The sequence below is a fragment of the Neofelis nebulosa genome, chromosome 15 (assembly GCF_028018385.1).
Source record: "Neofelis nebulosa isolate mNeoNeb1 chromosome 15, mNeoNeb1.pri, whole genome shotgun sequence".
NCBI classification, from domain to species: Eukaryota; Metazoa; Chordata; class Mammalia; order Carnivora; family Felidae; genus Neofelis; species Neofelis nebulosa.
Genome location: NC_080796.1, coordinates 21144048 through 21166400, shown reverse-complemented (window position 1 = coordinate 21166400; position 22353 = coordinate 21144048). Strand labels below are relative to the sequence as shown.

Sequence of the window (22353 nt, the reverse complement as noted above, 5' to 3'; positions counted from 1 at the left end):
GAGGCTCCGATACTGCAAAACATACTGAAGTGCGTGGGACAGCCCCCCACAAGGAAAATGCCAGCAGTGCCGAGGTTGAGAAACCCTGGTATTGTGGTCAGGAGACTGGGCTCTGGAGTCAGACTGCTTGGGATTAAAGCCCAGCTCCATTCGGGTCTGGTCGAGCAGCCTTGGGCAAGTTGTTTAGAACTCTGTGCCTCATCTGTAAAGTGGATAATAACCTATCCTTTTGGGTTGCTGTGTGCAGTAAACAAAAATGTACCTGCAAAGCACTTAGGACAGTGCCTAGCATACAGTGAGAGCACAATAAATATTAGCTATCACTTTTACTATTATTACTAGAAATTTAGCTGTGTTCCAAATGAGTTATAAACTGAACCTATTTTTAAGAAAAAAAAAATAATAGGTTTGAGAGTACATATATCCTTTCTGATTGGGACCAAAGTGATGATAACCCTAACAACCACAGTGCCTTGCAGTTTATCAAGCTCTTGCAAACACCTCATTTCATATGACGTGGGCAACGACCTTGGTGAAATCGTTCCTCTTTCATTGATGGGGAACCCCTAGCTCAGAGTTTAATGAGTTGTGCGAGGTCTGTGACAAACAAGGTTTTCTGATTTCACATCCTCTGCCATTCCTGCTACACCACCCTTTGTTTACATGTTTAAGTTGCCCCTTCTCTTCATTTCACCCAAAAGTATGAAGATCAGAATAAATGTAAGGCCCGCAATCAGAGGGTGAGGTGACTCAGGCTTCGTGGGCCGGAGGAAGTCACTTCTGTTTTATGGTACATGCATAGTAAGGTTTTCCTTCATTAAGCATACAAATATTTTAATCCTCTGAATTGAATTAAAAAAAAATTAAATTTCTGTATGGGCTAATGTTCTTTCCTTTGAAAATTTCTGATGTTGAGGACAAAACCTCCTAATTCCTTCTATTTTTAAAATCTCTATGGGGTGCCTGGGTGGCTCAGTCGGTTGAGCGGCCGACTTCGGCTCAGGTCATGATCTCGCGGTCCGTGAGTTCAAGCCCCACGTCGGGCTCTGTGCTGACAGCTCAGAGCCTGGAGCCTGTTTCAGATTCTGTGTCTCCCTCTCTCTGACCCTCCCCCATTCATGCTCTGTCTCTCTCTGTCTCAAAAAAAAAAAACAACATTAAAAAAAATTAAAAAAAAATAAAATCTCTAATTATACATATTGTACATATTTGACTGTAAATGCACAAAAGTGAGAATATAGCTTCAACTGTACACGTTTCAAGTTTCGTTTACTTATTCAGTATTTTGTTTCACAACCCTGAAAAATCTGCTTACACATGCCAAGGTGTATTATTCAAATGTACAAAGTTCCATCTCATGTATGGTTAGTGACTGCACACAGCAATCATCATGTGCGTGTTAAAATTTCTATGCGTAGTTAAAAAAAAAAAAAAAGGTTGCAAACTAATCAGTCCGGTTTTTACTCAGGCTACATTAAAGTTAATAATATTGGGCTTAAGGGTTATAGTTCAGAGGGCAGATGGATAATATTCCTTGAAGTTAGTGGTTTTCTAGAACTCCTTTGGTAATAGAGAAGGCAAGGCCTTAGCTCCTGATACTCTCGGGACCTATGGCGCACACAGCTTGCAATAACCCCGCCACAGCTCTTTCTTGCCTTTCAAAGTGCTCTCTCAGATTCTACGAACAGCTGCCCAAATGTCATTCATTTGGACCCAGTTTTCTGTGGTCTCAATAAGTGTGTGCCAGTTGGTAAAGGAGAGGTTTGGACCACATATTGGTTTTTAAATGGTGTCACAGGCTCCACCATTTGCCCACAATACCCTTCCCGGGTGAAAATCGCAAATGTATAGGATAATATCTTTGCGATTTTCTTTTCCAAATAAACTCTGTCTGTCATGCTATGAGAAGAGAACCGAAGAGCACACACCGGCTTGTGCTGCGCGCAGAGCACTCACCTGGGGACACTGGGCGGGGCCCTGGTAGGCCGGGAGGGCACTTGTGGGGGCGCTCCGGACCAGTCGCTGCTGCTGCTGCTGGGGAAGGGGGGCAGCGGGCCGGGCCGGAAGGGCACGGGGGGCGCCCCCGAGTGGGGTCCGGGAGAGGGAATGGCCGGTGCGGGCCCTCTGCCGGAAGCGGGCCGCGTGAGGGGACCGCTCAGGGTCAGCCGCCTCTGGGTTGTGGGGCTCGGAGGGGGTGACCTGGGGAGAGACAGAGCAGTTTCTGTCTGAATTCATCTTTAAGAGAGTATTTTATAGCTTCCTGGTTGCTTTGTAAAAATTACACTTTGACTGCTTGCTGGCTTGGTGGGAAGACTATGCCGCTCTTGAGCTTAGGGTCCTGGGTCGGATCCCCATGCTGGGTGTCGAGATTACTTTAAAAAAAAACTTAAAAAAAGAAAAGGTATACAAGGAGTCAATGGTGGAGAGGAGGTTCCCTCCTTCCAACCGTGCACTCTGTGGAGACAACCAGTAGCTGTTTCTTGTGTATCCTTTTCAAATACCTTCTATAATACAACACAATAAAATACAGTGCCATATAATGCAATGTTCTCTCTCTCTCTAAATTCCTTTTTTGTACATATTAGAACACAACATTCTACAACTTACTTTTTTTTTTTTAAAGCTTCACATTAATTTGACTATCTTTTCATTTCAGTATAGAACTTATTCTTTTTAATGACCATATAACATTCCACTGTAGGGATGTTTTGTGCTTGTTTTTGAAGGGGGTTGGGAAAATCTGACCTCCTCTTTCACTCCTGGACTTACATTATCCTTTTTCTTCAGGTTCATATTGGTTTAGGGAAGCAAACTCAGAAAATGATACCGGATGAGCTTGGCAGGCCTCCGGTGACATGGGGCCATTTTCCTACCTGCGGGAGTGCTGTATCCAGGAGTCATCCACAGGAGGCGGTGCAGGGGTGAAAGTGGTGGCGGTGTTGATGTCACCAATGATCACGAGGGCCTCTTTAAGGGCTTGGTACATTCGGAGCATCTCATCCCGGCGCTGCGCCTGTTCAGCAGATTCCTCCATCAGAGTGTTCTGGTCCTCCGAAGAATATAACTGTGCTAGGAGCTCCGAATTGATGAAATCTTTAACCTGTCAGGTCACCACAGAAAAATAAAAATGGGAACACACGTGCGGTCAGATGGCATAAACTGGCTCAGAGGCTGTGGACAAAGTCTACAACAGCCCACTCTGGGAAAAGGTGCACGATGCGTGAGGTATGCAAGATGTACAGTGTGTATGCATCTATTTACTCCTAGTTTCCTCCTGCCCTCCCAGTTCTCAGCACCAGTGCAGGAACAGTTTTTCCCTCTGTCTCATGGCTGTGGACTAAAGGAAAACCTACATTAGTTGAAAAGAGGGCTAAACCCTGCCATTGCCAGAGCAGGGCCTGTTGGCTACGTAAGCATTTCCACTATGTTGTCTGAGGCTGCTTGGCTTAGAGACGAGGCAGGTACCAGGAGGGAAGAAGCAGTGTTTTCAACAGAAAACACTGATGTAAGAAACCTATATAATACCACAAGCCATCCACTCCTTGGTATTCCTAGCTCTTACCAAAATCACTGAAACACTAGCAAGATCCCAGGATTCAGTGTCATCTCAAAAGTGGAATTAGTACCAATAAGTGAATTTTTATTAAACACAGAACCTTATATAATTATGCAAGTTGATTTACCAAAAAAAAGTGAGAGTCTCCGCTTTCTAGAAGTTTCCAATAGAAGCTACTTAACAGTAATGAGAACTGGCATGAGTTTCCATGGTTAGCAGATACATGAAAAAAGACTTAAGTACCAACAATACATATGAGTCTTAGGGGAGTGGCATTTTGTAGCAGAACGAGAATGGAGAGGATGCATATACTGCACCACCCTGCGGGAGAGAGCACTGGCCACCATATTTCTCCACGTCTAAGATACCAGTAATTTGAAGACACCATAATTTTCTGGGCCACAAAGAGAACACACCATCAAGTAAACTATGACAGAATGCCAAGATGCCATTGAGTGTGACATGCATCTTCGGCGTCAGAAATATTAAATGTGAAGTGAATGTGAGGATCAGTGGAATATGGTGTGTCCCAAGTGCCTTCAGAAGTCTTCTGATTTAATTCTCACCACACACTTAGGAAATGTATTATGATCCCAATTTTTTTAATGTTTATTTATTTTTGAGACAGAGAGAGACAGAGAGAGAGTGAGCGCACGAGCAGGGAGGGCAGAGAGAGGGAGAGAGAGAATCCCAAGCAGGCTCACGCCTGTCAGCACAGTGCCCGATATGGGGCTCGAACTCACCAACTGTGAGATCATGACCTGAGCTGAAATCAAGAGCTGGATGCTCAACTGACCGAGCCACCCAGGGGCCCCTATGATCCCAATTTTACAGATAAAGCAATTGAAGTTCAGAGTTTAAGTACATTGCCCAAAATCACATAACATTAGGTTGAATCCCAAATCTTTTGACTAAAGGTCTGGTGCTCTTTCCATTACCGTCTTCCCCACTTTGAGTGCTTAGAAAAGACAATTTGGGGGGTGCCTGGGTGGCACAGTCGGTTGGGCGTCTGACTTCAGCTCAGGTTGTGATTTCACGGTTCATGAGTTTGGGCCCCGAGTCGGGCTCTGTGCTGACAGCTCAGAGCCTGGAGCCTGCTTCGGATTCTGTGTCCCCCTCTCTCTGTGTCCCGCCCCCACTCACACTCTGTCTCTCTCTCTCAAAAATAAAGATTAAAAAAAATTAAAAAAAAAAGACAATTTATGTTTAAGCATCATTATTTTAGAGTGGCAAGGAAGTATGCTAATTGACTTAAGCCTAGAAAAATAAACCAACCTGGATTTTTCAGTTTCTCTGTTAAATGAAACTAACCCTTATCTAGAGTCACTGGGTCCTTCTAAGAAAGAGCAAAGGCCAGTATATTTAATTGTTACAAATTCAGGCAGACAACGGAATAGCTGTCAGATGCTCAAAATTCCTGGGTTGTGGTTAAATACATAACCAAGAGATAAGAGTCTAAAACACATAGCTTTATTATTTTTTAAAGGTATCAAACTATGTAAATAGTTTAGAAAATTCAGGTAAATCACAGCTTCACTGTGGTGAAATAAAAAGTATTCTTTGCACATATTTTTTAAACCAAGAGTGACTCAAATATGGAAGTAATCTAGTAGACAGGATGTATTTGGACAACTGTCTAGTAGGATAGGTTTATGTGTGATAGTTGTGGAAGGTAATGTGGCCAGGTCACCTAGGGCCAGATGTGAAAGCCTTGAATGCCAAAGAAAACTATTTGAACCTTATCCACTTGGTAATGGGAAGCCACAGAAAACTTGTAAGCAAGTAAGTGAAATGATAAAAGAGAGATTAGGGAAATTAGTCTGTGATTGGAAAAGAATTTGTAAGGGTGGTAACAGCGATAAAGAAATCTGTTATAAGACTAATAGATCATTTATGAGATCTATTAGTGAGGGTTTAATCTAGCAAGATTGCAGTGGAATAGAAAAGATGGGCACAGCTAAATTACATTATAAAGGAAAAGCCAACTCGACTTGGTGCTGTTTTGATGTGACAGGGCAAGAACGAAAGGAACAAGGACACCTCAACCACTGAGGTTTGGGTGAGTCGAAGAGCAGAAAATCCAAAGTCAGGAAGGAAAGTTAGACTTCGAGGAAAGACAGTAAAGTTAGCTTCGGGAATATTTCATTCCCCCTTTTTTGGAGAATTATTCACTTTTCAGCACACTTGCAGGAGTCCCAAGGAGTACTCAAGGAGTCAGGGACATTCACACAAATCTTCCACGGCTGTGTGTGTGTGTGCACTCAGATACATGGCGCAGCTCAGAACTCAAAACCAGACAATTTTCCTGGCATTGAACAGCAGTCGAGTTCAGCTAGTCTGAAGCTTTACCTCTAACTGGAGCATCACTTAGAATCTATTAAACGTAATTTAAAAGAAGGTCCTTCCAAGAATAGATTTAAAGCAGGTCTGAAGTAAGAAGCGGCTGTCAAACCACGAAATAAAATAATAAGGGCTTGTTTCAGCATTCTGATAAAAGATCTGCCTTGAATCAACTCTTCCACATCAAATGTTACACACCAAAACTTGCCTACTATCCCAAAGATTTGGCAAAAGCTCTGAATTCATAGGAGTATGATTAGCATGGGAGAAAACGGCGGTGCAGCACAGTGGTCAAGAGCTCAGGCTCTGGGAGCAAACAGCTCTGAATCCGAGTCCCAGCTCCCACGCTTCCCGTTCTTGGGCAAATAGCAACCTCTGTCAGTCTCAGGTTCCTGATCTGCAGAATGAGGGCAGCAGTTGTAGCTGCGTCAAGGGCTGTCCTGAGGATCATAAACTGCCTCGCACAATGCCTCGCATTTCGTTTGTGCTCAGCACACAAAAGCTATTCTTGCTAAAGCACATAGGCCAGACTGGCGTTAGGTGAGCAGACGTGCAAGAACAAAAGAGCAAGCTATCGCAATAGTGCAGGCATCAAGTGACATACGGAGTTCAATACAGAGCGTATGCAGGTTAACATTTTATTTTGCACTGGAACAAAACTTTAGCCTCTACTCATGTGCTAGCTTAGTGCGGTGATGCTACAACTGGAACAAAGGTAGGGGGGACTTCAGGGAATTTCCAGACACTTCAGGGACTTTCTGAGCAGTCCGTGTGTCCCTGGTACAAATATGTAAATCAAGGATTCTGCACGACAATTGAGGCCAAGTAGATCTCTTTGAGATGATGGCATTTGGAATGTACCTCACGGAAGGTGACATAGATGAATTATACTTGGATGTAAGACTTGAAATAATATTTATGTTTTTAATTAATTATAACACCTTATAACCTATACATCTTGGCACGGTCCACAAAAAAAATCCTCATACACAAAACCTCACTGCAGCTCAGACTCCACATGCTAGATAAACAGGCATGACTGTGCCATGTCGTTCTGCTCAGTGTAGAGGAATGTGAGGTCATTAAAAACCTTCCACATGTTTTCCCCTCTTTCTTACTTTAACCCTTCTCTATCAACCTGTGATAGGTTTGCAACTTAGACCTTTTTTTGTCTTCATAACTAAGACCATTTTAAGGCCTTCACAAATGGAAGGGACATTCCCAGAATTGTCACACAATTCTGTTACTAAGAAGACCATTTCCTTAAGGTCTCTCCGTCTCTAGACGGGAGGGCTGCAGTCTGTGACTGCTCGCGGTCACACGGGTAAGTATGTAAAAAACGTAACTGAGAAGTGTAAACGTGCTTACTTTGGGAAAAGGGCTTGGTGACAAGCTTGTGATTTTTTGAGCTCTCACAGTTCTTTCATGTCTGCTTTAGCTCCCTTTCCATTTCTCAGGGATTTAGTTCTGCTAGAGACCAATGACATTTCCCTTCTTTAAAAAGCAACATCCTTTGACTCACAAACATAACGTCAAGCAGAAGAAGTTAGACACCAACAAGCACGCACTATATATGATTCCATAGTTCTATGGAACTATGGTTCCATAGTTCGAGAACAGGCAGCACCCTGCTATGCTGTAAAAAATCAGGAGAGTTACCCTTGGGGGGGGATGTGATGGGGGTGGGGGGAGGGGAAACACGAGGGGGACTTCTGGACCCTGGTCCCGATCTGTTTCTTGAGCAGGATGCTGAGTTCTTGACCCACAGAAACAAACTCAGTGTCCTGGTATTTAAGGTGTACTTTCACCTCAAATAATGAACATTTGAAATAACACTCTACTTCATACACACAAAAGTTACAGTGAGTTCTGAAACTAGGGCACATGTTACTAATTTTCCAGCAAAGTGCCAATGGCCAAGGAGAGTGGATGTGGATCTCCGGGGGGTCCAGGAGCAGCACACACTCCAAGTGTGAAATGCCTCTAGGCTTCATATTTGGTTCTTAAAAAGTTTCATAAAAACTTTATGTTCTATTTTGTATTATCTGGGTTTGCTTGAATTTCTAGTTAATATGTAAAACATTGCTTCTCATATGCAAACAACCCCTAATGAAATCTTTGAGTAAATGAACCTTCTGGGAAGATACACCAGGTATGTGCTGTGGGGATAGGAGTCCCCTAGTTTGAGAAGGTTGAGCTGTATTTAGTTTTCCTAACCTCGCCATATGCATTAACGGACGTTAAAATGGACAGACCCTCAGACTGCAAATGGGAGGATCTGGATTTTCATCTTGACCCTGCCAGCCCCAGCTGTGTGACCCTGGGAAAGTCACTTAACCTCTCGGAGGCTCAGTTTCTTCATTTATAATCTGGGCAAAATAATGGGTACCCAGTGGGTGGCTGTCCTATGGGTCCCAACACAGAATTGTGGACCACTTTGCCAGTCACACTTTTACAATCAAGCTGGATCCCCTTTCTTGATTTTCTGATGACGAATCTTCCGGTGGAGTGAGCTGCGGAGGAGAGGCCATCAAACTGTGCTTGCCATGGGGTGTTAATGTGTGTCCTGAACAAAAGTCTGCTGCTTCGACTGTAGCCTGACCAGAAGGACCGGCTGTCATAAACGTGCTATTTCTTTGTGCCGCTGTTACCTAGTATGCTTAAGCAATGAAACAGCTGCTGCCCTTCAATAGACAAAGGCTTACAGTATGTCTGAGGCAAGGCATTTATTGCTGGCTTTAAACTTCTTAAATAATTCCATATGGAGACTTGAGTGGCAGAACACTTAATGTAAACTTTCAAAGGAAACTGCCCACCAAATTCTGAACTTTATAAAAGTTGGCTGAAACATATTCTTTTTCAGAAGGCAGAGCAGCCATTCGCATTTCAAAGAGGAAAGGCCACAGCACCACCTTCCATGGTGACTGTCCACAGGCAGAGGACCCCGTTTCAGGCATTTATCGGTTCTGGAGCGTCTACCCAAAGCCATTTCCAGAAACAGCAGGGTTAAGTGAATGGAATTTAGAATGAGCAGTCAAGGTATTTGTTTTCTAGCTGTGATTCTATGATTAATTCTCTACCTTGAAGACCTCTGCACCTTAAAGTGAATAAAAAATCAACACATGTGCACGACACGGTGCTGGGCGTCCACCATGTTTCTCTTCCCTGTACTCAATAGAACACTTCCAGAATGAACAAAAAGGGCTCAGACATTCTGCACAAAAAGATGCTATGAGAATATGGCACTTAAAAAGAGCCATTTTTTTACATTTTTACATATATAATGATCAAATATATAAAAAACTATATATTCTTATATACACAGTAAAAACACAGATAAAATAATACTCAAGGAAAAGTGGTCATCTGAGATACGTAAAACTATTTTCTGACAGATACAAAAAGTTAAATTTCCAAGAAAGATAACCATAATTTCGTAAGAATCTGGCATTACATGATGTTTCCGTTTTCTCCACATTCCTATTAATCTCCATGTCAAGGTCTGACCGTGCCGATCAGGTCAGAATTGAAGTCTTCGTTCTCATCATTCTGAAGGTCTCTCTCAAGACAGTTCCAAGAGCTCTGCCTCCATGGATTATGCCCTGGAGGTGGGGGTTTAGCCATTTCATTAAAGCCAACAAGCACACCGGTGAGGGGTGAGGGCAATTACTCCCACATTTCTTTGTGTATGTATGTGTGTGTTTCTTGAGAAGGTGAAAGTAGGATAGATTTGTGAGAGAGTCATTTTTTTTCCTCCTTTTAACTAATTAGTGTCAGGCTACTCCTTACAGCTCTAGACAGGAAGTGCTATTTCCTGTGCTGATGATTTAATATAGTGCAGAGCAACCTAGTGTTTGAACTGATGGCAGCACTAATGACTTACGATAAAATCGTGAAAAGATAAATGATACTTAATCAGGAAAATGTTTAAATAAGCAAGTGTCTGGATATACCATGGCAAAACAACCTGAACTCATTTAAGCAAAGTTAAGAGGGTAATTTTAAAAATACACAGACTATTTGTTTGCTACTTTATATTTTTCAAAATGGCATATAGTTGCATTTATTATGTTCTCTGACAATACAGTGAGGCAGCTCCTTGTTCTTACAGTAATTTTAGAAGTGACTGACTTCAGTTCAGAGGGCCCAAATAATTTGCTTCAGGTCACACAGTAGGCTGCTGACTAAGCTGAAGAATACAATTCATAGTTTGCAAATTTCCAATATATTGCTTACCAACTGCTGATACTTCCAAGTATCCTACTAACCTTGGTTGAATATGCAAAAATGTGTCTGGGAATGGAGTTAGGTAAAAACCATGGGTGCTTAGGGTTTCTTCAAGAAGGGTTTCCTTCAAGGGGTTTCTTCAAGGAAAACTTTATTCAAGGAATGAATAGACCATGAACAACAACAGAAGGTCATATTTACAAACACAATTTTGAAATAAATCCTGAAATATGGATAAAGGCTTTTTATAGTTCTTATATAGGCAGCCAGCCACACTGCTTTCTTACAAGTATATTTTTCATTGTATTTCCATATATATTATCTTCTGGAATAAATCCCTAAGCCGGGTACTTTTTCTATGATTAGTGTTTTACATATGGAGGACCTAGATGCAAAGAAGTTAACTGATTTGTCTTTAGGTCAATAGAGTTTGTAGCAGAGCCAGGCTTAGAATACAGGTTTCTCCTAAGTTCTAGCACGGGGTTCTTTTTAGTACCTTTGCCAGCTAATTTTTATTTGTTACAAGCAAATGCTTATAATATATCATTGATTTAAATAAAAAGGTGCCCCTAGAAGATTGCTAGAACTAAAAATGCTGGTAGCTCCTTTTCAAGAGTCAGAAAAGCCTGTTATAAGGCACCCCATTACAGCCTATCTTATCTAAAAGATAATTTCTCAAATAACTTGGGATATAACTTGTACTTTAATAAACTAGCTACCCAGAGAACCAAACTAGACCATAATTTAAGTATCATATCCTGACTACTATAAAAATAACCATGAAAAAGGAGAGATTCTACATGATACAGATCGATTGAGGGCTAGTGTAGCAGGCACTTTAAGATCTGTGGCAATATCATCATTACTTTAGAAAAGTTTACTGACTTTTAATCCAAGGGGATAGGGCAAAAAGCCATTTTCCCAGGTTAAAATAGCATTCCATAGCTTTTAGAAGGTGAAAAATAACCATGTTAATATATTTTATGTCTATGTGTGTAGAAAAAAATAAATATCTTTTGCCTTTAATCTCAAAATCTAGGAGCTGGGGCATCTGGTTTTATTGTTGCCTTTGCAATTATCTTACGCCCCGACTATAGCTACAGTATTCTTGCTCTGCTTTATTGTGAGCAAATGCATACTTTTCAAGAGATAGACAGTAGGAAATACCACAGCACTGTGGCTAGAAGTTTCATGTTTGCTTTCCTGAATCTTCTTTCTCTGGTTAGTCACTTAACCAATTGTAATAGAAAATGATGAACCTGGGTAATAGGTATTTCAACCATCCAGAAAATAGCATAAAGAAACTGATGAGACTATGAGCAGTTTCCATACTAAGATAGGTTAGAAGTTAAAATGAGACAGTTTATAGTCACTTACATTGTTGATCATAAGGTGCATTATTGTTTTTGGAATTAGATCTCGGATACATTTGTTGATGATAGACATGTAGGAGTCTACGAGGTTGCGAATGGTCTCCACTTGCCTCTCCAACTGTGGGTCCATGGAAAAGTTTTCTGCCTGGCCATTCTCATCATTTTCAGTCTAACAGAAAGGAAAGAAAACATGGATTGTTTCACATTCGTTCAGAAGAAAAAAATACCATACATTATCAGATGATCAACTTCTGATGACTATATTTGGAGTTATATTACTAGATGGTAACATCTTTATCTTAAACATACCCATTAATTCCGAAAAAAGATCAGAACCAGGAAGTTATTATTCTACTTTCGGCGAGCCACAGCCTAGGAAAAGCAACTATTCTAGTTCTGAGTGAATACTGAGATGAATAACCAGATAAACAGTGCACCTAACAACATACCTCTAGAGAACAATCTAATCTTCAGCCATTTGCAAGCTGGCCAAAGAACTGAATCCAAGTGAATGATGCGGATGTAAACCTCTGGGAGCGGTCTCTTAGGGATTCAATAGATTAGAAATAACCTTGGTGTTGTTCTGGAACTCCTAGGTCTGTTCTGGGATGGATCAGCATTTGGATCGGCCCAGGTTTTAAAACTAAATCTCCTAAGCCTGGCCCGGGGCCAAAGTAAGAGATATAGATAATAATTCATTTTTCCATGCACTTGCTGGAATTTGTTCTGTAAATTCATGCTTCTGTCATCACTACTAAAGGCTGGCTCCATTGTGGAAAACTTACAATTTTAACTTCCAACTTGTTATTCTTTGAATAAAACAGAACACATCTATACACAAAGAATTTACTTGTGCAACATGAGAGAAGCATCTGTTTTCTATACTATGGGACTTGAGTTAATTAATTTTGGCTTATCCACCAGAGGCTGGGCTGAAATGGCATCTTCATCATTAAGGGCTGACCTATTGGCTTGGCATTGAAATCAATTTAGAACAAATGGTCTCCATTTCAAGTCAGGTTGGAGCATCTAAGCCCCAGAACATGATACAAATATTGTTAGTGGTCTGGGTACTTTCTAACATTTGGAAAGATTTAATTACAAATGCAAAAAAAAGGGGGGGGGATAATTTATTGCTTCCATTGTAGACACGAAGTACTTTTCTTTGGAAATGTACATACTTTGATCTGCCAGGTTTTCAATCATCCAATCAGTTCTAGGCAAAGCACTGTGCTAAATGGCTTAAATGGATGTATAAATGACAAACTTTATTTTTGAATCAATAAGCATGTGTGAAAGGCATATTTGTACACTACAAAGTCAACAATAACAAAGATAGAAATTGGTTCTAATCATTTATATAGGCTTCTCTGGCTCAGAAATATCCAGTACTTTTAAAAATTATTAAAATAATGTACTCAGTCTAAAACACAACAGTCATTTTTCCAGTCCTGAGAGTATGACCCCATGCTTCCGGGTGATAGTTTGAGGACATTTCTGAGGCATCTGACTCTACTACAACAAGGTAGAGGAAGTTTCAAAATGGACAGTTGTTTTAAATGGTCTTTGATCAATGAAAGAAAGAACTAAATCAAGTCTTATGTAGTTATTTTTATTATTAATTTGCGATATATAAGCACAATAGGATCTGGGATAAATAGGCAAAAAAAGGCCATAAAGTGATAGAGGGCCGATAGAGGGAAGGTTAGCCATGGCAGTGAAAAAACAGTCATGTTCCCAAACTTCTTTCTAGGGTATAAAAACCACTGCAAATGTGCTCCATGCTGAGCTCAAACTGTCAGAGTCAGTGGTAACTGCAATGTCATGTTAAGGATATTGTATGTGAAAGTGAAAACTGTAGGTTCAAATTCAGGCTCTGTTGTGTACAGGTTGTGTGGTCACACTTCAGTTACTTGATATAATTAAAACCTGGCTTCCTCCCTGTCTTTAAAATGGGGACCCACATCCCTGGAAAACTTGTGGAAGCTAAAAGAGATAACACATATGAGATGACCTAGCCAAGGGTCTCAACGAATGTCAGCTTCTTTCTTTCTTTTCTCAATATTCATGGAATAGAGTTAGAGAGCTGCTGGACTCTCAACATACGTTATGAAAATTCAAGGTGAAAAATTTGAGCATAAAACATTTTCAATTCAAGCAATATAAAAATGGAAAATGTATATATTTTTTTACACCTCCATGTGTTCTGTAAGCTAGTCCCCTTTGCCTGGAACCCTCCCTCCCACCTGTGAAGAACTTTCATCTTTCAGAGCCTTGCTCCATCATCACCTCTTCCGGACAAGCTCCTGATGGCCCCCAGACCCCCAACACTCCCCTGCTCTGTGCTTCCTCTGTGTCTTGTATTCACTTTTACTATTTAATATTCAGCCTAGTTTTATGCTCCTCCCCCTACTGGGCTCTGGGGTCTTATTCATCTTTCTCTTCTCAGCACCCGGCACAGAGCCTGATGCATGGGAGGAGGAGTTAACAACTGCAAAAGGGTTCACCGAAACCAAGGAGGCTGCTCTGGTGCATTTCAGGGTATCCAAGTGTGCCTGCCCATGTGTCAGAGGAATTGGAGACCAGAGAAACCCCAGGGTGATGAGCTGGGATCCATTATGACTTGATAACAGTGAGAATGATAAAATGATTATGAAAAAATATAATTATAATATAGTATATAATATATGTTATATATAATATATACTATAATTATATATTATATAAATATATATAATTTATATATATATATAAATTATATATATATATATATATATAATATATATATATATATATATGAGAACAGATGACCAACAGCCTTGTGAGGAAAATACCTTTTATACAAAACAATACAAACCTCCATAATGGATAAAATACAATTCAGTTTGTCTCTCTGATCTGAAATATACTGGGATTTTGTTATGGTATTTAACAGTCAGAGGTGATGACATTCTAGCCTCAATATTCCACCTCTCCCAAGAACATTTATTGAGCACTTGCTGTGTTCTAGGTACTATGCTAAGCACTTTATATAGAAGACCCACACTGCTACCTTAGGAGGGAGGGGCCATTGTTATTGTCAACCTATAGAAGAGCATGCTGAGTCTCTGAGAGCTGAAATTTGTTCAATAAATGTCAGAGGCATTCAATTTTAACAAATTTCTTTTTTTTCCCTTAAGTATAAAAAAATCATGAAGTATTATGAAACAGTGAAACATCCATAGTACAACTTAGTTTCATAAATAATAAATGTAAAAAAGAGTTTCTAGGAAAAAAGGTGTCAGTGAAGTAGTGATATTTTATAAAAAACCAAATTATTGAAACAAAAGAGGAAAGTAGAATAAGTAGTATTTTTAGAAGAACCTGCAGAAATATGAAACACTAAGAAAGTTACATCATCATCCATACTTTTATATAGAAACACTGAATTTCCCCATTTCACACTTTTTTTTAACATTTAGCTTTACTTTACTCTTTGCACATCAAAATATGCACAAGACGTTCACTTTCACTTTTTCAAATCAGATGCACTTAATAAGGGAAAGTGTCGGAGTGAATGGAGAACACTGAATGGTTTAATTCTCGACACGGAAAAAAAAAAAAAAGAGAGAGAGAAGTATTCCAGAAAACCCATAAAACAATTTGAAATTCTCTTTTGCTTTTGGAAAAACATGCGGTCACATGCAAACCTGAACTTCTCTGATAATACCACGGACATGATGGGAGTCACGAAATTCACAAGGCAAATTGAATTTCTTTCCTGAGTTTAGAAAGAACGAAGAAACACTTACCCTCTCTAATACGTCTAAGATAAATGGGGAAAATGTGCATACATGGCCTTTCTCTTCTAACTGAGTAATTTCAGACAGCAAATACTCCCTCTTCCCTGACCCAGTTCTAATCAAATTCTCTGTTGTGCTCTTTTCTGTATGTATACTGAGTATGACTATGGCTTTTTTCTTTGTTTAAATTATAGGATTGCAATAGGATTCTTTGCAGTCCAAGCACTGAAATGACAGCTGTTTATCATTATCCTCATCAAGGGAATGCAAAATAAAAATAGTAATTTGTCTCTGATCTTTGAGGCAAAAAAGAATGGTCTGCAAACATTTAACCTTTTATGTGCAGGTTCATTGATGCTGTTTACAAAATGTGAATAATATTGTGAAAACCAGCTTTCTTCTGAAAAATACAATGGACAGACCTTCCTATTGCAATTTTTTTCCAAATAACTTTTGTGAAATCTAATGCAACTTAAACAATAAAAAAATAGCAACTCAGCACTGTAAATTGTTTATAAACAATACTGTAATTTTCTTTCTTATGAAACTACTTGCACAGTATTCAAAAAAGTCTGTTTTACAAAATTTTAATTTAAAAGCTTTTTCCTAAAGACTTCCTACTTTAACAGGTGAGAGGACTAGAAATAGTTGAATTGGAAATAATTCCCACCATACCTTAAAGCAGCCATTATAGAAGATCTGGGCTTTATGGGGATATTTATTTTTCATGTGTTTTGTTTTTGTCTCTTTTCTTTCCTTAAATTTCTTACTGAATTATGTGATAGGTTTCTTGGAAGATCACTGAAACCATCCATATAAGATTATTTTCTTAAGGTGACTGCAACTCTTTAAAGTGGAATGACAGAAACGTACATTATCCTGGCAAAAATATGCACATAAACATACTGGCTAATTGCTCAATCTCTTCTCGCCAATGGAGAGCATTGTACAATGCTACAGATCTACACAAGTGATTTTTACAGATAAGCAATGCTTGCCCCTTTCTAAGCATCTTACTTTTGTTGTACAATTCTCTACTACCTTAAACAAACAGTAGAAAATATCGTTTAACTTTTTCATAGTGAATCAGGTCATCATTATGAAAATAGGGTTACCATGGTAATGCAGCTTTGAATTTTCCAGCCTCACATTATGAAGAATGTCTCACTGAAAACCTTTCCCCACTTCCAGTCATGCACTTCTTCTCATTTGCAGAGGCTAATTAGAGGCTAATTTGCAGAGCCAGGCAACCAAACTTGTAAAAAAAAAAAAAAAGTATCTATGGGAGAAGTATGCTCTGGAAAGCCTTTGAGAGTAGTACAGATTGCAGTTTGGTGCCTGGTGACAGGTATTTCATTAATTAGTTCAACAAATACTTGTTTAGTGTCTCAGGCGAACTGTGCGAGGTAAAAAGGAAGTCTAAAAACACAGGGCTTGCCTGTGAGCTTATCCTCTGATGGGGAGGATCCAGTGTAAGATGCGTTGGTAAGTCAAAGGATGAGTTCAAGGGCGGTGGGCTTCATGGGGAGTCCTCAGGGATGGTCACAGTAGAGACGAACCCTAAATGTTGGGTGAGATTTCTGACTGAGACTGAGGGGATATGCTCATTGTTCTATCCTTAGTACTTAGCACAGTGCCCTACTTATAGCAGGAGCTTTGTAAATATTGTGGAATTAATGAAGAAAAAACTAACCCAGGCCACCTCCTGAGGGATTAGGTTTCTGTTTTGAAAGAACCTAAGAGACTGAGCTCCAGGTCACTGAGGTGTTGCTGTATGGTGAATGTGAATAATTGCTTGGATTCCTAGAACTGAGTTCTCCATGTAGAGCTTCTTGGTCTGGGCAGGATAAATGACTATCTGTATCCAGAATGATTTTAGTTGCTATAAAGATGTTGATGACTCTGTCGAAGGATGTCTACAGATCGGAGCTGTGATTGTAATCAAATGCTGGCATCTATTTACATCTGCACTCTGTAAGAAATATCCATAATACAGGACAAAACACTGAAGCTTGGGGCGCCTGGGTGGCTCAGTCGGTTAAGGGACAGACTTTGGCTCAGGTCATAATCTCACGGTTCGTGTGTTTGATCCCCACATGGGCTCTGTATGCTGATAGTGCAGAGCTTGCTTCGGATCCCGTCTCCCTCTTTCTCTGCCTCTCCCTACTCATGCTCTCTCTCTCTCTCTCTCTCTCTCTCTCTCTCTCTCTCAACACTAAATAAACGTTTTAAAACAAACAAAAAACCAACCCACCAAACAAAACAACAGTGAACCTCATCTGATCCAGTTAGTGGTGATCCACTAGCCAAAGCAGGCAGGACCCAACTTTGTGTGCTTAGGTTATTTTCATTTTTTTTCTTCCTTCCCCCTTCTCCTTTACCTGTTACTAACTTTTTATTCTCCCTACAGCTTTTACTCTCCTTTCATCTCTACATGACATCATAATAAATTACAAAACTATGTAATATTGCAAAATTAAACAGCCATTAAGAAAAAAACACACACACACACACAGGATTTGAAAGATACTTACTTGATAACCAAAAACAATAACAACCCTATCTTAATTCTGATGTTTCTAACTCTCATTTAGCCCAATAGCTGCGAATAGTATATTTCTGTGTGGTACCAGTGTATGTCCACATCTCCAATAAACAACTTGGATGATAACAGCAAAGAATAACTGGGATCTGGAGGAATAAGAGGAAGTGCCTCTCCTATAACTGACAGGCACTGAATTTGCATTTAAGATGCACTGAAACAATAGCTTTTATCTGCAACTGTAAAAACAAATGTGGATATGAAGGTTCTTAGAGAAATCTGAAAACTTATGTACTCTGTCCTGATGTCCTCCTAGAAGTTATAGTAACTCCAATCTAGTTTGTAATCTATCTAAAGGCCTGTACTGCCTGCTAGCAGATAAGTTCATGAATATTAAATATTCATATATTTTAAACACATTATTGAATATTGCTATTTAAACAATCTTAACTGAGAATTTTTTCTAGATTTATGAATATTTATTTTTGAAAAATTTCCATCTTGGGGCGCCTGGGTGGCTCAGTCGGTTAAGCGGCCGACTTCGGCTCAGGTCATGATCTCGCGGTCCGTGAGTTCGAGCCCCGCGTCGGGCTCTGTGCTGACAGCTCAGAGCCTGGAGCCTGTTTCAGATTCTGTGTCTCCCTCTCTCTGACCCTCCCCCGTTCATGCTCTGTCTCTCTCTGTCTCAAAAATAAATAAACGTTAAGAAAAAAATTTAAAAAAGACAAATTTCCATCTTTGTATACTGAGTTTTGCATAACAACCTTTTGTCTAAACAATAGATGGGCTAAGCAGAACAATTAAATGGGTTTCTTTAAAAATAACCACTTGCCTCACCACAGTTTTTGGTTTCAGATAATATTAGTAATTTTGAAAGGGCCAAAATTATTTTGCAAGTATTGACTACTGGCAAAAATATTTGTTTAAAATTTAACTTTGTTAATTAAAATAAAAAGAAAACCCCTTTTCTAAAAAGAACTATAATTAGAATCAACTGATACAAATGTCCTTTTTAGTGGGAAAAAATCACAACATTTCTTTGGAGTAGCAAAACAAGCAATAGAATATTTCCAGAGAAAAAATTTCCAGAAAATAGGATCAAATAAAATAAGGATAAATATAAAAACAACTTGTGATGGTTAATTTTATGTGTCAACTTGACTGGGCCATAGAGTACTGAGATATTTGGTGCAAACATTGTTCTAGGTATTTCTGTGAGAGTATATTTGGATGAGATTAATACTTAAATTGGTGGGCTTTGAGTAAAGCAGATTGCTGTCCATAGTGTGGGTGGGCCTTATCCAATCAGGTGAAGGCTTGACGAACAAGAAGACTGGCTCTCCCCAGCAAGAGAGAATTCTCTTTCAGACTGCTTTTGGACTTCATCTGCAATGTGGCTCTTTCTTATTCTACAGAAGACTGCCTTTGGACTTAAACTGGAATGTTCAGCTCTCCTGGGTCTGCAGCCTGTCAGCCCACCTGCAGATTTTGGACTTGCCAACCTCCATTATTATGTGAGGCAATTACATATAAAAAATCATTACCTATGTTATCTGTGTATCTGTCTAAACACACAGACACACACACACACAGACACACACACACACAGACACACACACACAGACACACACACACCCTATTGATTCTGCTTTTCTGGAGAAGCCTGACTAATAAATACACAGCCCCTCTATAGATCATAAAGCAGTATGTGATTCAATGTTACATTGCTTAGTGGAGTTCACAGGTGCTGTAAGAGTTCAGAGAAGCAGAGGATCAGTAAGGGCTGTGATGGAGAGTAACACTGGTCCTACTCTAATTATTTACCTTTACTTCACAGCATTCTCTAAAGGAGAGAGAGGTGAGTCAAAAAAGAATCCATCTTTACTCTCCTTATTCTATCACAAGGTCTTGCTATGCTTCCCCTGTGGGTAGGGGGAAGATACATTTAGACAGCCTCCTCTCCCCCACTCTCAGTCCTGTTGGTTAGATGGAGCTTCAGAGATCAGGCTGATCTATCCACCCACCCAGACTAATCTCTGTGATGACACAGATGGCACGTGACCAAGCAAAGCCAATCACAGCACATTTGTCAGAATTCTTAGGAAGGAGAAGCTTCATTTAGGAATGAAAACTTTCTAAGTAGGCCTGAGTGCAGGCTTGTCTCAAAATGAAGAGGAGTCAAACCTGTGTGCAAATGAAGTCACCAAAGAGAACAGCACAGTTGAGAGATGGAGAGAGGCAGATATCTGAAGACGTCATTCGAGCGCGTGCATCTGGCTGTGCAGACGTCTCTGCCTCTGGCTTGTGCAGTTACACCAGCCAGTAAACTGTTTTCCGTTATTTCTAAAAGTTGGGTTGGCTTGAATTTAATTTCTGTTGCCGCTATCCTAAAGAGCTCAAATGAATAAATCATTTATTCAGGACGTTCTTGCAACCGAAAACTGTTTTTTCCAACTCCATCTGTTCGTCCTTCCTGGTTTAGTGCATGGAGCACAACTTTGGATGCCGCAGCTAAAATACAGCCCCTGTTCTTCCTGCATCTGAACGTTTCCTTTGTCTTGCATCGTAATTAGGTGTACACATGTCCATTTCCCTAACAAAAACGAAAGGCTCTTGAGGTAGATAATCCTTCAAAGTTCAGTGCAAATACAGTATCACTTGCTTTGCATGCCAAAACTTCTTAGTAAAAAACAAAAGAATGCAATGGCTTAAAAACACACAAGGGTAAAACTCTGTGGGTAGAATCATTACTTGTTTCATGAGTAGAGAAACAAAATGAAGCTTTTAAATAAGCAGCTATATTCAAGGGTTTTAATTTTTCCAAGGTCCTCTGAGCACTGTAGTTGACAAAGCTGTCATCTGGATTCAACTGCAGAATTCCCCAAGTAATTCTCAAAATAACTTTTTCAGCCATCCCTATACATGAATTAGTGAGTACACCTTTGTCAGGCTTTCCAGGGCCCAATGGCCTTACCAGATGATCCAGATAAAAAATATAAAAACTGTTTTAGAAAATTTAGGTTCATTTCTGTTAATAAGAAAGATTAATGTAAAATCGGAACAAATTTGCCAGGTTGAGCTGTTGTTTCTAAACCTCTTGTTTAGAATATTCAACCTCTTATTTCTAATATTCAAAGAGAGAATATTTCTGGTGATAGCACTGGACCACATCTGTTCTGAGTCACCAAACAGCCAGCATGGATATGCCCCAGAACTGGAAATGTACTTCCAAAGCTGCCAGAAATAGAATTTCTGTCTTCATAATACTCATTCCCAATTAAGAGAGAAACTAAAATGTAAAGGAATTTGTTTCACTACAGGCAAACTTTTAGTTTGCAGAAAATAGAAATTCATGAAGATGGTAAGATCAAAATATACTGAAGATGAGTTTTGAAAATAAGATTGATAGGACAGAGATCTACATGCTGGAAGTAATAACCATTGGGTCTGGAGTTTATTTTTTTACTTCTTTCTATCCTTTTATTGAAATTGTGTGTGTATGTATGTGGGGTGTGTATGTGTGTGTGTGTGTGTATTGCCTGTTTAACAATATGGAGGATGTAATATATAGAAAACAAATATATATTGCTTCAAATTATGCCCACTTCTCACAATGTGGTAAAAATTAACAAAGGCAAGATTGCTTAAAGACCAGCAACTTATGGCAGCATTTATAATAAAAATCAAAAGTACTCTAAGGTAACCTTGGTAGGTGCAATTATTATTAGAAGAAAATCTGTAGTATTTTAAAATTTATATACATAAGACTGTACTGAGGGCTGTGTTAATAAAATTTGTAAATATGACTCAAGGTATAAGAGAAAAAGTTGACGTGGTTTCTTAAAAACTTTCTTCCTCTAGACTGTTTTTAAAGTAGTTTAGATGCAGAAATCAGACTATAACCACTACTAAACACTGATGAGATTATAATTTCAAATAATGCTTTTTATGACGAGATCAAGATGTTCCTGTATAGAATAACAAGGTAACTTTAGATTGAATATGTAAATATTGTTAAGAAAACATATTACTGCATGTATTCACAATTTCCCCCAAATTTCTTTTTTCCTAACCATGGCTTCAAAATTCCTAGAAATGTTATTATTAGTGAGGACTATAATATTGTCCCTGGCAATTGTTTATGTCTACTCAATCCACAGAAATTCTTTCAAATTAAAATAGGTATAATGATTTCTGAATTAAAGAGTAAAACCTCTTTGAAATTATCATCATGAAATTTCATACTACACTGGTGGCCAAAGGCATCAAAAAGAGATGTGGCAACATTATCCATCTGATTCAACACAATTCCTAGCAATATTCCACAATTGCTTATAAAATATCTGGGAATATGTATAAAATGGAAAAGGCATGATACCAATTTTTGGAGGGCGAAAAACTGAATGCACATGGCTTAAGGTAGCATCTAAAGATAGCTTTACACAACATCAAGATGATATGTGTGATTAAGATTTAAAGGGCATTAAAATAAATGAAATAATTCTGAATAATAATTCCTGCCATTTCAACAAA

The 22353-nt window shown here is 39.3% G+C and overlaps 1 protein-coding gene across 9 annotated transcripts in view; it reads right to left on the bottom strand.

Moving 5' to 3' along the window:
• Positions 1-22353, bottom strand: part of DNM3 (dynamin 3) — a 575498-nt gene that overhangs the window by 28537 nt on the left and 524608 nt on the right. For all 9 annotated transcript variants that reach the window (XM_058702383.1, XM_058702380.1, XM_058702381.1 and 6 more), the window contains 3 exons: positions 11501-11665; positions 2874-3100; positions 1957-2199 (listed from right to left, as the gene is read on the bottom strand). In XM_058702383.1, coding sequence (XP_058558366.1) covers positions 1957-2199; positions 2874-3100; positions 11501-11665 — 635 coding nt within the window. The remainder of the gene's footprint in view (positions 1-1956; positions 2200-2873; positions 3101-11500; positions 11666-22353) is intronic.